Genomic DNA, 14997 nt, shown 5'->3' on the forward strand with positions numbered 1-14997 from the left:
GTTTTCATAATGAGGCATTTCTATCAACAATTACAAAGACAACGCCACAAATTACTATGTTATCTTCTAAAGTGACATTTGTCTACACAAATGAACCGAAAATAGCATTTTGTTTTTACATAATACTGATTATTTTGAGAGATTAATAATAATAATATTGTTGTGCATTTTGGAAATGATTAATTCTATATTAGTTCAGTAAATCCTGACGTTACAATGCTCAAACAATCCTACGCAGTAACCACTGGAACCTAATTGGGCCTTTGCTAAGCCCCACCCCCCATCAAGCTGTCAGAGACACATCGTCAGTGAACCACCACATCACCTCGCCATTGAGACAGAAGACAATAAAAAAAGGTCAACAGTGTAAAAGCCAGGTAGATCTTTATTCTCTGTCACAATCATTCCAATACATTCGGTATACCTTCAGTAGCTAGCGTAGTGCTAACACTAGATACTGATATGCTAACCGCTAAATTGACCTGGCCGTAGTCCACCCTGGGTTTGTGAAGCCCCCCCCCCCCCCCCCGATCGTTCTCAGTATTCCAGACAAGGATTTGGTTGATTTGACTATTTACAAACTACATACCTGATCATAAATGTGCAATATAATTATATTAGAAATGTATTCAGAAGTTGTCCACCATTGTCAAAATAGGATCACTCTGTCTCAAATAAAAGGCTAACATCTGTGTGCCTCAAGTGCTATTATTGGTTTTCATTTCGCTGACATCGTGATTTGCAGCTCCCAGCAGCCGTGTCTGTCATTCTACCCCTTCCTGCCTCCCCCTGATGACCACGGTGACGGGTCCTTCAGGTAAGGCCTTGATCATGTTCCAGGCCTCAAAGCGAGTCATGTCCTGCACACTGATTCCCTGGACCTGGAGGAGTTGGTCTCCATGCTGCAGACCGCTCTGCTCTGCTGCTCCACCTGAAAAACACACGCAGAGACAGGCAACACAGTTGGTCTGGGAAGGTTTCACAATGGTGTGATAGCTGCTAACCTGGGTGTCAGTACGGGTAAAAACACCAGACTTATTTGTTCACTATTTTTGAATCAATCAGTGAAAATGTATAGAACCCCTTAGACTTTTCTCCCCTGTGCTTATGACTTAACAATAGGTGGAAAAGAGGGGGTTCCAGGATTATATTTCAAAGTTACTTCACTTCTGTGAAAACATAAAAAGTTTAGCCAGGCAATGTTTTTGTCACAATCATTTCAATTCAATTCAGTTTAATTTGTATAGCCCAAAATTACACATTTTCAATTCAATTCAATTCAGTTTATTTGTATAGCCCATTTTCACAAATTACAAATTTGTCTCAGAACGCTTTTTTTTGGAACATCCCAGTCCCCAAACCTCACATCGGATCAGGAAAAACTACCAAACAACCCTTCACGGGAAAGAAAGGGAAGAAAAACTTCAGGAGAGCAACAGAGGAGGATCCAGGGTGGACAGAAGAATAGATGCCATGTGTACAGAAGGAATCATTATACACAAATTAAAACACAGTAACAACACAATCAAAGAATATGAATAGTTGGTAGTAGGCATATTCCACGATCTAGACCTCGATGATCCATCAGGCAGATGGAGGTAGAGAGGGCTATGAGACGTGAAGTCAAAAGGACTCCGGGGAGGAAGCAGAGTTAGTAATGTGCAATAGAGAGATGAAAATTCATCCATAAGGAGAGAGAAAAGAGGAGATAGGTGCTCAGTGCATCCTAAAACGTCCCCCAACAGCCTATAAGCCTATAGCAGCATATCAAGGGGCTGGACCAGGTGAACCTGATTCAGCCCTAACTATAAGCTCTGTCAAAGAGGAAAGTCTTAAGTCTACTCTTAAATGAGGTGACTGTGTCTGCCTCCCGGACTGAAGGTGGAAGCTGGTTCCATAAAAGAGGAGCTTGATAACTGAAGGCTCTGGCTCCCATTCTACTTTTTAACCCTCCTGTTACCTTCACATTTACTAACATATTTTACCCTTGGGGTCAATTTGACCCCAGCAATTAAAACCTCCAGAAAATTATTAGAATTAATATTGTTTCCCAAGTTTAAGTGTGAGGTACTTTATGTTTGTTTGTTGATTACCTAAATAGCCTTTTAAATATATTAAAAAGTTGATATTTCTTATACGTTTGACACAGTGAAAAACAGCCTCGGGTCAAATTGACCCCAAGGAACACCGACATTAAACATTGAATGGGGTCAAATTGACCCGAAAGGTAACAGGAGGGTTAAGAGTAGCCCCGCATTTGCCTCTACAATCTTTACAATCTGTACACATACGACATCCCTGTCCCAGGACCTCACATCGGATCAGGATTAACTCCCAAAAAAACAGAAAAAAAACCTTCAGGAGAGCAACAGAGAAGGATCCCTCTACCCGGGTGAACAGAAGCAATAGATGTCATGTGGACAGAATGAACAGCGTTACTTTATGTGTAGTGTTTGGTGTTGTAATACTCATTCTGGCCACATGAAGTGCGCTACAATCCTGTTCTACCCTTTTATTTGAGTAATTCACAGTTATTAAGTTATTGCTGTTACAGACGTGAACTAGTACTCATGTCTGAAGCAGTTTTCAACAGCTGTTTTGAAAATGATATCACCCCAGTTACCAATCACGTCCTCTCCTGATGATTGGAATTGTCTCTCCTCTCTTTGACTGATTGATTAACAGAACTCTCAGAATTAACCTTTCTGTCCCCTTCAGTAAACAAACAGAATTTTATGAAACACTTTTTAAAACTACAGATGGCTGAGTAGCACTAGTTACATTTGAATGTAAGGGGAATTAGTTTATTGTAAATATAATGAAATCAGTGTACCTTTAAAGATTCTGTTGATGACTAAAGGGCTGTCTCCGTGGATTGAGCCTTTCCCTCCCTCAAGAGTAAAGCCAACTCCTCCTGCTCCTTTCTCCAGCTCCACACTCAGCTGCTCCTCCACTGCAGTACAAAACACAACTTACATGTTACATTTGACACCCTTCAATGTGGAACCTTTTCGGCCTACGTGAGCCACAGGGCTTCAGTGTTGGAATTTACCTGCATGGTTGGACTCATCGCTCCTGCAGCTTCCTTCCTCTTTTCCTTCCTCGTCTGCTCTCTTGCAGACCACCACCACAGCCTGCTTCAGACAGCGGGCCTGACGCAGAGCCGCGGTGGCGTCAGCGTGTGTGACTCCACGCAGTGTTTGACCATTTATAGACAACACCTCATCGTCTTTCTCAATGGTGCCCTCCTGAGCTGCCAGGCCGCTGGGAAACACTCTGTGGACCTGGACAAAGACAATGAGGGTGTCAAACAGGAGATTCAGAGACCTTGTGCAGTTACTCACCCAAAATGTAAGTCCGTAAAGTATAATTCCTATCCTATCCAAATAGAATGAGGCTGCTTTTCTCCCTGTACACCAACAGCTGCACCTACAGTCACCAGTCCGTCAAGCTCCTTAAGTTTGGGGAACACACTACCCTCATTGGACTCATCTCTGATGGGGATGAGTCCGCCTCCAGGTGGGAGACTGACCAACTGGTGACCTGGAGCGGTCTGAAAAACTTAGAGCTCAATGCTGTCCAAACAGGGGAGATGGTTGTGGATTTTAGGAAGAACTAAGCCCAATCAGCCCCACTACTCTGCGTGACTCCCCCGTCAACGCTGTGGAGACCTTCCTCTTCCTGGGTTCCACCATAACCCAGGACCTCAAATGGGAGCTGAACATCAGCTCCATCACCAAGAAGGCTCAGCAGAGGATGTTCTTCTTGAGGCAGCTGTAGAAGTTCAACTTGCCAAAGACCATGATGGTGCGCTTCTTCACCTCCATCACTGAGTTTGTCCTCTGCTCCTCCATCACCATCTGGTACGCTGCAGCCACTGGGAGGACCAGGGCAGACTGCAGCCCATCATCCGCTCTGCTGAGACGGTTATTGGCTGCATTGCCGACCCTCCAGGACTTGTTTGCCTCCAGGACCGTGGAGTGGGCAAGAAAGATTGTTGCCGACCGCTCTCACCCTGGACACAAACTGTTCGAGTCCCTTCCCTCCAGGAAATTTTCGCGCAACGAGATCCCATACAAAGTCAACGTACAAACGCAAATGGTTGTGTTAGACGCCGGGCGACGCATTTTAAGCGTTGTGAAACAATTGCAATTCGGTAAAAAATATTTAAACTTTTGCCGAAGTTTCGCAACTCGGGCCTCATCGTTGCGGTTTGCATGAACCCGGAGCTCTTTAATATAATCTCTTATAAGTACCGAAATCGCAGAGAATAAAACAGCAACGGGGGATGTTATGAACCCAAACACGAGGGCGTTAGATGTTCCGCTCTCATACCGCTGGAAGCAGTTAGATATACGATATTACAAATGTATTCCAATATTATTTTCCATAGGCCTTTGAACCCAATTTTTTTATCACAAAATGACAAAGGTAAAACATAAGTGGCTGTACAAAGTGAAGTTTATTATTAGGCAGTTTTATATATAAAGTATAACAAATCAACTATTTACAATCATACAATCACAACACACATTTGGTCCCTCGTCTCGGATGAGAAATGAAACACCCAAAAAATATCCTCTTTGGGGGCGAAAGATTACAGTTTGACTGTGAACTGAGGTGGGCTGAAGTCCGGTCTGGGTTTTCCTTGCGCATAGCAAAGCCTCTCATATTGTTTTTGGAGGGAGCTGTGAGTTTTAAGCAGTTCACGATAGTCAGAATTAATGTCTCTGTGTCTACTCCCTAGATCTGTGTATTCCCGTTGCAGGTGGTGCAGAGCCTTTGTCCTCTCATCCAGGGCATTTCTCTGCTGGTTGAGCCTGAGCTTAGTGTCACTGATGTGTCTGAGCTGAATGCTTGACTCTCCCATATGTTGTCCCTGCAGCCTGGAGATGTCGTCCTGGGCTTTCTGTAGAGCCACGGCCAGTGTCTGCTTCACCTCCAGGGTTTCAATCTGACGAATCAAAGCTTCCTTGAGCTCGATGCGCTGCTTCTCACACCTGGCCCTTTCTTTGTCAAGAGCAGATGCAATCAGGTCGGCTCGATGCTGCAACTCTGTGAATGTTTTCTTCGGTTTTAAGGCATCTTCAAGTTCTGCCCGTTTTGTCTTCTGCTGTTTTAAGGCATCTTCAAGTTCTGCCCGTTTTGTCTGGTCCTGTTTTAAGGCATCTTCAAGTTCTGCCTGCCTTGTCTTGCTCTCTGACTGCTGTTCCTTGAGCCCGTCAGCGCACTGGAGCTTAGTGATGGTGATGTGGTTCTCAGAGATGGTATCATTTTTCTTTGACGTCATCTCTTCATGGCGCTCAGAGAGAGAGAAGTGTTTAGATCTGATTACATCATATTCGATCTCCATGATGTGGAATTTAGCCCTGACGTCTGCATTCTCCACCTTCAAAGTCTGCAGGTTTTCCATCCAATAATTATATGCAACTCCAACTCAAATTTAGCACATCAGTGCAATAAAATGTAATTAAGTTAGTCCAACTCATTTGTGTCAAATACGTCTAAAATAAAAGAACGATATTCATTAAATTAATTTGTGTTTGTCCAACTCAAAATATAAATTGGAAATTAAATATTCTATTCCATACCGCTTATCCTCATTAGGGTCACGGGGCGCTGGAGCCGACCCCAGCTGACATTGGGCGAAGGCAGGGTCACCTGAACAGGCCGCTAGTCCATCCAGGGCACACATAGAGACGGACAACCATTCACACTCACATTCACACCTACGGGCAATTTAGGCATCAATTAACCTGACTGCATGTCTTTGGACTGTGGGAGGAAGCCGGAGAACCCGGAGGGAACCCACACTGCCACGGGGAGAACATGCAAACTCCACACAGAAGGACCGCCCCGACCGGGAATTGAACCCACGGCCCTCTTGCTGTGAGGCGACAGTGCTAGCCACTACACCAGCCCTGAAAGCGTGTTCACCTCATGCAAACAACTGATTTTCAGCTGGCGCATGCACAAAGGGTAGTCCCCAATTAAACACATTTATTTTGAGTTGATATGCATACCATCTAACCTAAATAAATCTAATAAATGAAAGTATTCCTACATTTTGTGTTACACCCATTAAATATAAATATCTATTTTTGTAATTGATTTATTTTAATGTATCAAACAATATTTAAATATCTCCCCTCTAAGAAGGCCTTGAATCGGTTTTTTTGAGTGTATCTCCTCTGCCTCCTCAAAGTCCTCCATTATTTCTTCCTCAATCTCCTCTTTAACAAAAATGTCCTCAGAGGGACGAGTCCTGGGGAGCCATGAAGAGACCTTGTCCTGCAGAAAGAAAAGTCCTCCTGCTCTCAGGTTGTTCATTTTCTTCATTTTCTTGAAGAAATGGCTGCACCTTGCTGATGATGGCTTCAGTGTGTCCAACAGTGTGTCCAAAGGTATGTCCAACAGTGTGAACAACAGTGTGTCCAACAGTGTGTCCAAAGGTATGTCCAACAGTGTGAACAACAGTGTGTCCAAAGGTATAATTCAATTCAATTCAATTCAGTTTATTTGTATAGCCCAATTTCACAAATTACAAATTTGTCTCGGAGTGCTTTACAATCTGTACACATAGACATCCCTGCCCCAAAACCTCACATCGGACCAGGAAAAACTCCCAAATAACCCTTCAGGGGGAAAAAAAGGGAAGAAACCTGGAGGAGAGCAACAGAGGAGGATCCCTCTCCTAGGATGGACAATTCAATTCAATTCAGTTTATTTGTATAGCCCAATTTCACAAATTACAAATTTGTCTCGGAGTGCTTTACAATCTGTACACATAGACATCCCTGCCCCAAAACCTCACATCGGACCAGGAAAAACTCCCAAATAACCCTTCAGGGGTAAAAAAAGGGAAGAAACCTGGAGGAGAGCAACAGAGGAGGATCCCTCTCCTAGGATGGACAGATGCAATAGATGTAATGTGTACAGAAGGACAGATTTAGAGTTAAAATACATTCAATGAATATGACAGAGTGTATGAATAGTTCATAGTAGGCATATTCCACGATGGAGACCTCCACGATCCATCAGGCAGATGGCGGTGGGGAGGAGGAGTGGGCGGAGTCTCAACAGGACAGTGGCGTAGTCATGAGCAGGAATTTACGACCCAGACGATCCATCAGGCAGATAGATTTATGCGCCTCATAGGGTCCGATGACCCCATGAGACGAAAGTCAAAAGGACTTCCGGGAGAAAGCAGAGTTAGTAACGTGTGATTGAGAGATGAAAATTCATCCTTAAGGAGAGAAAAAGAGGAGATAGGTACTCAGTGCATCCTAAACGTCCCCGCAGCTATAAGCCTATAGCAGCATATCAAGGGGCTGGACCAGGGCAAACCTGATTCAGCCCTAACTATAAGCTCTGTCAAAGAGGAAGGTCTTAAGTCTACTCTTAAACGAGGTGACTGTGTCTGCCTCCCGGACTGAAATTGGAAGCTGGTTCCATAAAAGAGGAGCTTGATAACTAAAGGCTCTGGCTCCCATTCTACTTTTTAAGACTCTAGGAACTACAAGTAGTCCCGCATTTAGTGAGCGAGCTCTAGTGGGGCAATATGGTACGACAAGCTCCTTAAGATATGATGGAGCATCACCAATCAAGGCTTTGTAGGTTAAGAGAAGAATTTTAAAAGTGATTCTTGATTTTACTGGGAGCCAGTGCAGAGCAGCTAGTGCAGGAGTGATGTGATCTCTTTTCTTAGTTTTAGTGAGAACACGAGCTGCAGCATTCTGGATCAACTGAGGGACCTAAGAGATTTATTAGAGCAGCCTGCTAATAAGGAGTTGCAGTAATCCAGTCTCAAGTAACGAACGTGAACCAATTTTTCTGCATCTTTTGAGACAAGATGTGCCTGATTTTTGAAATATTACGAGATGAAAGAATGCAGTCCTTGAGATTTGCTTTACGTGGAGTTAAAGGACAAGTCCCGATCAAAGATAACGCCAAGATTCTTTACAGTGGTGTTGGATGCCAGGGCAATGCCGTCTACAGAATCCACATCACCAGATAATTGATCTCTGAGGTGCTCAGGGCCGATTAAAATTACTTCGGTTTTGTCTGAGTTTAACATCAAGAAGTTGCAGGTCATCCATGTTTTTATGTCTTTAAGACATGCTTGAATTTTACAGAGTTGGTTGCTCTCCTCTGGTTTTATCGATAAATATAGTTGAGTGTCATCTGCATAACAATGAAAGTTTATGGAGTGTTTCCTGATAATATTGCCCAAAGGAAGCATGTATAAGGTAAATAAAATTGGTCCAAGCACAGAACCTTGTGGAACTCCGTGATTAACGTTGGTGGTTATCGAGGCGCCATCGCTACAAATACAAACTGAGATCGATCTGATAAATAGGATTTAAACCAAATTAGTGCCGTGCCTGAAATGCCAATCGACTGCTCCAGTCTCTGTAACAGGATGTCATGGTCAATGGTGTCGAATGCAGCACTAAGGTCTAACAAGACCAGCACAGAGAGGAGTCCTTTATCTGCTCCCATTAAGAGGTCATTTGTAATTTTCACCAGTGCCGTCTCGGTGCTGTGGTGTTTTCTAAATCCTGATTGAAATTTCTCAAATAAACTATTATGATGTAGAAAGTCGCACAACTGATTTGCACCACTTTCTCAAGGATCTTGGAGAGGAAGGGGAGGTTAGAGATCGGTCTGTAGTTAGCCAATACCTCTGGATCCAGAGTGGGCTTCTTCAGGAGAGGTTTAATAACAGCCACCTTGAAGGAGTGTGGTACGTGGCCTGTTAGCAGAGACACATTGATAATATCTAATAGAGAGCCGCCAATTAAAGGCAAAACGTCTTTAAGCAGCCTCGTCGGGATGGGGTCCAAGAGACAGGTAGACGTGTTCGAAGTAGAAACCGTTGAAAATAATTGGTCACGGTTGATAGGAGAAAATCCTATCAGGGTGTCCAACAGTTTGTCCAACAGTTTGTCCAACAGTGTGTCCAAAAATGGGTCCAACAGTGTTTTCAAAAGTGTGTCCAAAAGTATGTCCAACAGTTTGTCCAACAGTGTGTCCAACAGTGTGTCCAACAGTGTGTCCAACAGTGTGTCCAAAAATGGGTCCAACAGTGTGTCCAAAAGTATGTCCAACAGTTTGTCCAACAGTGTGTCCAACAGGTTGTCCAAAAGTGTGTCCAATAGAGTGACCAAAAGTATGTCCAACAGTGAAGTCAACAAGTGAATTGTGAAACATTCAGTGCCAGAGGGGTTATGATTCCACTGTCACATTCTGGATTCCATTCCAGAATCACCAGAATTCTAAGGAAATTTCCCTTCCCCTGTTGGTAAAGAGCTACACTTTAAGTTCCAGTTTTTTTGCCCGGGCAATCAAAACTATCTGCAACAATAAGAAGACATGCTTTATAAGATCAATGAGTAGCTGAATTCACACATTATATCGACAAGACTGATTTTAAGCAGGGACATTGCGTTTTCAATTTTGATTGTTATTTACCATGTAGGCTACCAATTTGAACATATATATTTTCAGGCAAATTATTTGATATCATTTCTATTTTTTTGATCGTTTGCAGTTGCCTTATGACAAAAAAAATTGTCTTTTATTCATAAAGCCATTGAAAGTCTGAATCGTTGAATGAAATCCAGAACGTAACTTCGCCCCATATTAATTACATTGTATAAGCCAAACTTTAATTATACTTCCCGAGAACATTAAGAACATTTGTATTGTGCAAAAGCAGCAATGGTAGACACAGGAATGTCTGCCGGTAGTAAGCTAGTTATAGCGCGAGGCTTTGTGCCCGCTGTGCGCGTTGTGCTGCGGCGGACTGTCTTTAGTCATGCGTGAATGATCCGAGCTTTGGGAGTCGTGTGGATTAGGAGCTCCAATTTAGGACAGACTTAACTCATGATTGATTTTATTAGGCTTCTCGGAGAAATGTCAGGTTCCTAATTCATTTAGTTTGACAAAACACCCCCAAAACATGGTGGGAAGATGTCGGGGTGTAACGATGATCTTTTAGTCTGAAAATGGTGGAACATGTTGGTCAGTGTGTTGTTCCAAAGCAGGGGTGCTCACACTTTTTCAGCATGCGAGCTACTAATATTGTGTTCTTGTCAAGGCGATCGACCGACGGGGGGGGGGGTGCTAGTGACTTTTTCTTTGCTCCGTCCCGATGCGCGCAAACCGGTGTCGGAGCTCTGCGGCGCACGATACAGCGGGCAGAGGACTGTTAACGCGACACGTAGAGACAGAAATGACATGCTTCTGCTGTAATGTGGCGCTATAGAGAAAGTGACAGGGGGGCGGGCCAATTTTTTTTAATGTCATGCGATCTACCATACTACGCCGCGATCGACGTATTGAGCACCCCTGTTCCAAAGCCCTCCATGTTTTTGATAATAATACCGATAACAATAACTGTAATAGAGGAGTAACGTTGAGGAAAACAGAATATATATAATCACCTTTAAGCTTTTTTTCCGTTTCTTATTAAATGATTACGCAAACCGATTAATCAATTATTCAAATAGTCGGTGATTAATTTAATCTGATTAATCGCTGCAGCTCTAGAAAAATCACCAAACACAGTAAATGCACGTGAACAAATTTTGAGGAGAAATTCATTTACAGCAGCACAATAATCCGACCTGTTTGGAGATACAGATAAGTCCAAATACATCGCCCCTTCAGCCTGTGATCCCAGGAAGACCAACCTGTTGGCTTTTTTTGCTCCAGTTCTCAGAAGTCAGAGAAACGTTATACTTGAGGAATTTATGTTTTATCAGTTTGATTCGTCTTGGTCTGAATTTGCTTCTTTTTCCCCTCCCAAAAGCCCAACTTTTACTATAAAACCAACTGGCTTGATGACTCACAGAAGCCTTTAGATACATATGTATCTAAAGCAGACGTGGGCAAACTACGGCCCGCGGGCCACATCCGGCCCGATAGTCTTTTTAATCCGGCCCGCCGAACTTGTCCAAATCGCGACTTTGTTTACTTCCGGTGTGCGTTGGCGCGGAAAGTAGTACTCGTCACACGAAACCCTTCACCATGATTTGTCAATCCGTTTGTCTGTCAACATTTTGCGGGAAAAAACAACCAATGAACACTCAGTAAATCACAAAGGACCCGCCCACCACACAGGTGAGACTCATTTAGAAACAGCTGCAGTGATTTTGGGAGCAGCGCGGAGCCACGAGGAGGAACACGCAGCCAGAAGAGGTCCACTTGGACCGGGTAAGAGTAATGGTAATTTTTTATTTGCACACACCCCATGAAACTGTATCTGCAATATGAAGTCATTTCTCAGTCCCATCTTTATCATTTTGGTGAATGTGTGACGGACCACATAATTTTTACTCAAAACGACAATAACAAATTTAGTTTTCCACATTTATTTACATGTATCTAGCATTGTATTCAGATATTTCACTGCTTTTGTGAACCTATGACCTTTGGAAAACCAATTTCAAACACCAAAACAGTTCATCCACATGAGTAAAGGTGTGTTTTCAGAAGAGATATGAAGAATTTTTAAAAATCTAACTTCAATTTTCAGCTTTAGGGCCATATTTTCTCTTTCCACTTGTACCTGAGGACAATTGTGCCTCATTATATTATAGAGAGCTGAGACAATCCGTCCATTATTTTGCGGGGTTTAAAACAATTAGAAATTATTGAGCTTTATTATTTCGTTGGGTAATAATATGTTTTGAATGTTGAAAGTGATTCCATTGATCTTTTTCCACTAAATGTCGATTTCTTTAACTTTGCACCTTCAATTGAAATGTATAAAAATCAGACGCAATCTCCAGGTTTAATAAATTACATTGCGTGTCCAAATGCTCCTGGCCCGGTCCCTCTGTCACATTTTAGAACCGATTGTGGCCCGCAAGTCAAAAAGTTTGCCCACCCCTGATCTAAAGGCTTCTGTGAGTCATCTGAAGCCAGTACGTACTTACAGAAAAACATGAATCACTGATAAGAAAAATATAAGCAACCAAACTAACAAGGTGTGAACAAAAGTATTCAGAGGCTTTAAATATTTAAACATGAAATGTAACAGTTTTCAAAATGTTCTCAGCGTAAACTGACCTAATAGTATCAGCAGCTGATTCAGCAAAGGAAGGGGAGATTCATGGTCTGCCTTATTTTCTTTAGACTTTGACTTCAATAGTGTTTTAGTTGACCTTTAACTTGTTTCCACTGTGTTCATGGTGTTGAGTTGTAATTACCTGGATTTAGTATTTTAATCCAAATAGCAATGCTTTGTGTATGAAAACTCAGATGCGTAGAGTACTGAAATGCTGCAACCGTATGACTGTTTTCATTATGGAGTTGTGGTATACATTATCAACAATAATAATAATAAGAATGAATGAAGTGTTCAGTTTTTAAAATGTGAATAAATTGTGAAAAAGAAAAAAGCTTGTATTGTCTGATCAAGAGACCAAAAGTCAAATGTATAACATGGATCATGGCCTAGTTGGAGTAAATATTGAACTGTGCATTAGGTTACCTGTATCTTAAGTTACCTTAAGACTTAAGTTGTCATGAGTCAAGCACACACTGTGGCATGAATAACACAATGCCCGCAGGCTTCCCAGTGAACACCAAACAGGATTTCAAAATTGATTTTTAGTTGAAACTGGGTCATATTCAACTTATATTCTCTCTATTTTCTATAATGTGATTCCAACATAAACGTATCACGAAACACCAATTTGTTTAAAAATTCGCGATGGTTTGTTTAGTTGTAGGTTGAAAGAGCTATATAAAGTTTAAAAAGGCATTCTAACATATGTATGAATTGTCGATTGCTATTGGTGCAATCTTAAATGAATGACCACTAACATAGAGTGCGGCTTACTGTGGGAACTTTGCACTCCAGGTCGGACCCTCCAGCGATGCTGAAGCCCAGACCAGCTCCCTCCTCTTTATGTAGAATCACAACATGGATGTCCAACAGTTGCTATGGAAAAAGACACACAGTTACTTCTGCAGTGTATATGTCTTATACCACCAAGCATTGTTCAGATCTGCATGGCCATGGAGTGTATATATATTTGGATATATACGTACATTCTATGTATGTATGCATATATATGTGTGTATATATATTTATATATATATATATGTGTGTATATATATATGATATATAAAGTATATGGATATTGTGTATGCATATATATATATGTGTGGATATGTATGTATATATATATGTGGATATGAGTATTATGTATGCATTTGTATATATATATATGCCTGTATATGTCTATATATGTATGTGTATATATATACACACATATATATATATATGATAATGTATGTATGTATATAAATATGTAAATATGTGTGTGTATATATGTATATACAGATGTATGTGTGTATATAGCTATGTATATAAATGTGTGTACATATACTGTATATAAATATACATAAAATAACACAAAAAAGTTTTTTTCTGATCTGATGTTAGGTCCTGGGATGTCGTATGTGTTCAGATTGTAAAGCCCTCTGAGGATAATTTGTAATTTGTGATTTTAGGTAGTATGTTTATAAGTGGGTAATTTGTATGTATACATCTACAGTTTTAGAAATATGAAGCTATCTTATAACCAGTTGAGGTAAGGTTTCTTACCTTCAGCGTCTCATCGTCCAGACCATTGACTTCCTGGATCATCCTCTGTATTTCCTGTGAGGGGATGGCTGAGATGACACAGTGAGCACCAGCAGAAGGGACTGCTGCCTCGTCATGACACCCCCCCTCCCCTCGCTCAATGGTACACTCCCTCAGTGTGGCCAAGCTGTGTTTCAATGACAAAAACACATCAGAGATGAGGATGTAAAGCCAGTTACACACCTATGAGCACGTGTTCATGCTAGCAGTGTGTAACTGAGCTGCATTTAATATTTCTTCTGATAATTCTAAACTGTGTCACTGCTGCAGGAAGTTGTTTTTTTTAAAACCTAAACCACTTCCTAGTGAATATAAATTATGCACTGTATGTTTTCTGGTAGTGAGTGCTTGTTTAAATAATGAAGCACGGCGTTAGTGCAAGTCTTACCTGAAAGAGAATCCTCGGTCGGGGCTGTCCGGCGCATGCTCAGACCACCGAGGGTTCGTAAAGTCCACAGCAGAGGAGTCCTGCAGGTTTGAGGAGCAAGGGTTTTCATGGCAGGGGTGCGTGGGTAATGAGCGCATCAGCGCTTGTGAAACCTGGAACAAAAACAACACGTAAATTGGACTAAGATACAATTAATATTGTATGACTCATTTTCTTATAGAACTTCTTGTGTTGTATAGAAATACAACACAAGAAGTTGGCCCCTGTTGGTCAGTGGAGAAAATGCAGCTTTAATACATGAAGCATAGACTTCTATACAACCAGAGGAGTCGACCCCTGATGATCAGTAGAGAGAATGCAGCTTTAACACATGAAGCTAGACTTTACTTTTCAGAACTGGAGGTTCTGCCTAGGGATTGGTATCATTTTGTTTTTTTCCGATACCGGTGCTAAACCGGTACATTTAAAACAATACCGGTGCTTAAACGGTGCTTGAACCGAAACTTAAAAAAGAGAAGAAGCACAAAACGACGATTGAAAATGACGACATTAAAAACCTCTTCGGCCATATTCCCTGTAAGATCCGTTCACATAGAGCACTGACAACAAACGGATATCAGACCGTCACACTCGTAGCTCCCGCTAGCTCGTAGCTAGCTCGTAGCTAGCTTATAGCTAGCGCGAGCTACGAGCTAGTTTAAACATGGTTATAATGAATAATTTAGTATTTGTTGACCTACTTTTATGAATGCAAGACTTGCAATCAACGTTACGGTACTAATCTGCGTTAAGGCTGCTCTTGTCATCATCGGTCTCCACATTTTCAAGGGGACCGGTCTCCCCATCGCGCCCAGCCTGATGCACGGGCTCACACTGTCATACACGATGCATGCCTCCACTTTCAAAGTTGAATGATAGGCTATGTAACCTGCTGACTTGGCGGAGT

The 14997-nt window shown here is 41.9% G+C and overlaps 1 protein-coding gene across 3 annotated transcripts in view; it reads right to left on the reverse strand.

The window, feature by feature from the left end:
* Nucleotides 1-367: 367 nt before the first annotated feature.
* The window catches only part of il16 (interleukin 16), a 45940-nt gene continuing 31310 nt past the window's right edge, over nucleotides 368-14997 (reverse strand). For all 3 annotated transcript variants that reach the window (XM_056413765.1, XM_056413764.1, XM_056413763.1), the window contains 6 exons: nucleotides 14052-14203; nucleotides 13625-13790; nucleotides 12854-12955; nucleotides 3053-3284; nucleotides 2834-2953; nucleotides 368-931 (listed from right to left, as the gene is read on the reverse strand). In XM_056413765.1, the coding sequence (XP_056269740.1) occupies nucleotides 765-931; nucleotides 2834-2953; nucleotides 3053-3284; nucleotides 12854-12955; nucleotides 13625-13790; nucleotides 14052-14203 (939 nt within the window). In that variant the 3' untranslated portion in view covers nucleotides 368-764. The remainder of the gene's footprint in view (nucleotides 932-2833; nucleotides 2954-3052; nucleotides 3285-12853; nucleotides 12956-13624; nucleotides 13791-14051; nucleotides 14204-14997) is intronic.

The sequence above is a fragment of the Pseudoliparis swirei genome, chromosome 4 (genome assembly GCF_029220125.1).
Source record: "Pseudoliparis swirei isolate HS2019 ecotype Mariana Trench chromosome 4, NWPU_hadal_v1, whole genome shotgun sequence".
Classification (NCBI taxonomy): domain Eukaryota; kingdom Metazoa; phylum Chordata; class Actinopteri; order Perciformes; family Liparidae; genus Pseudoliparis; species Pseudoliparis swirei.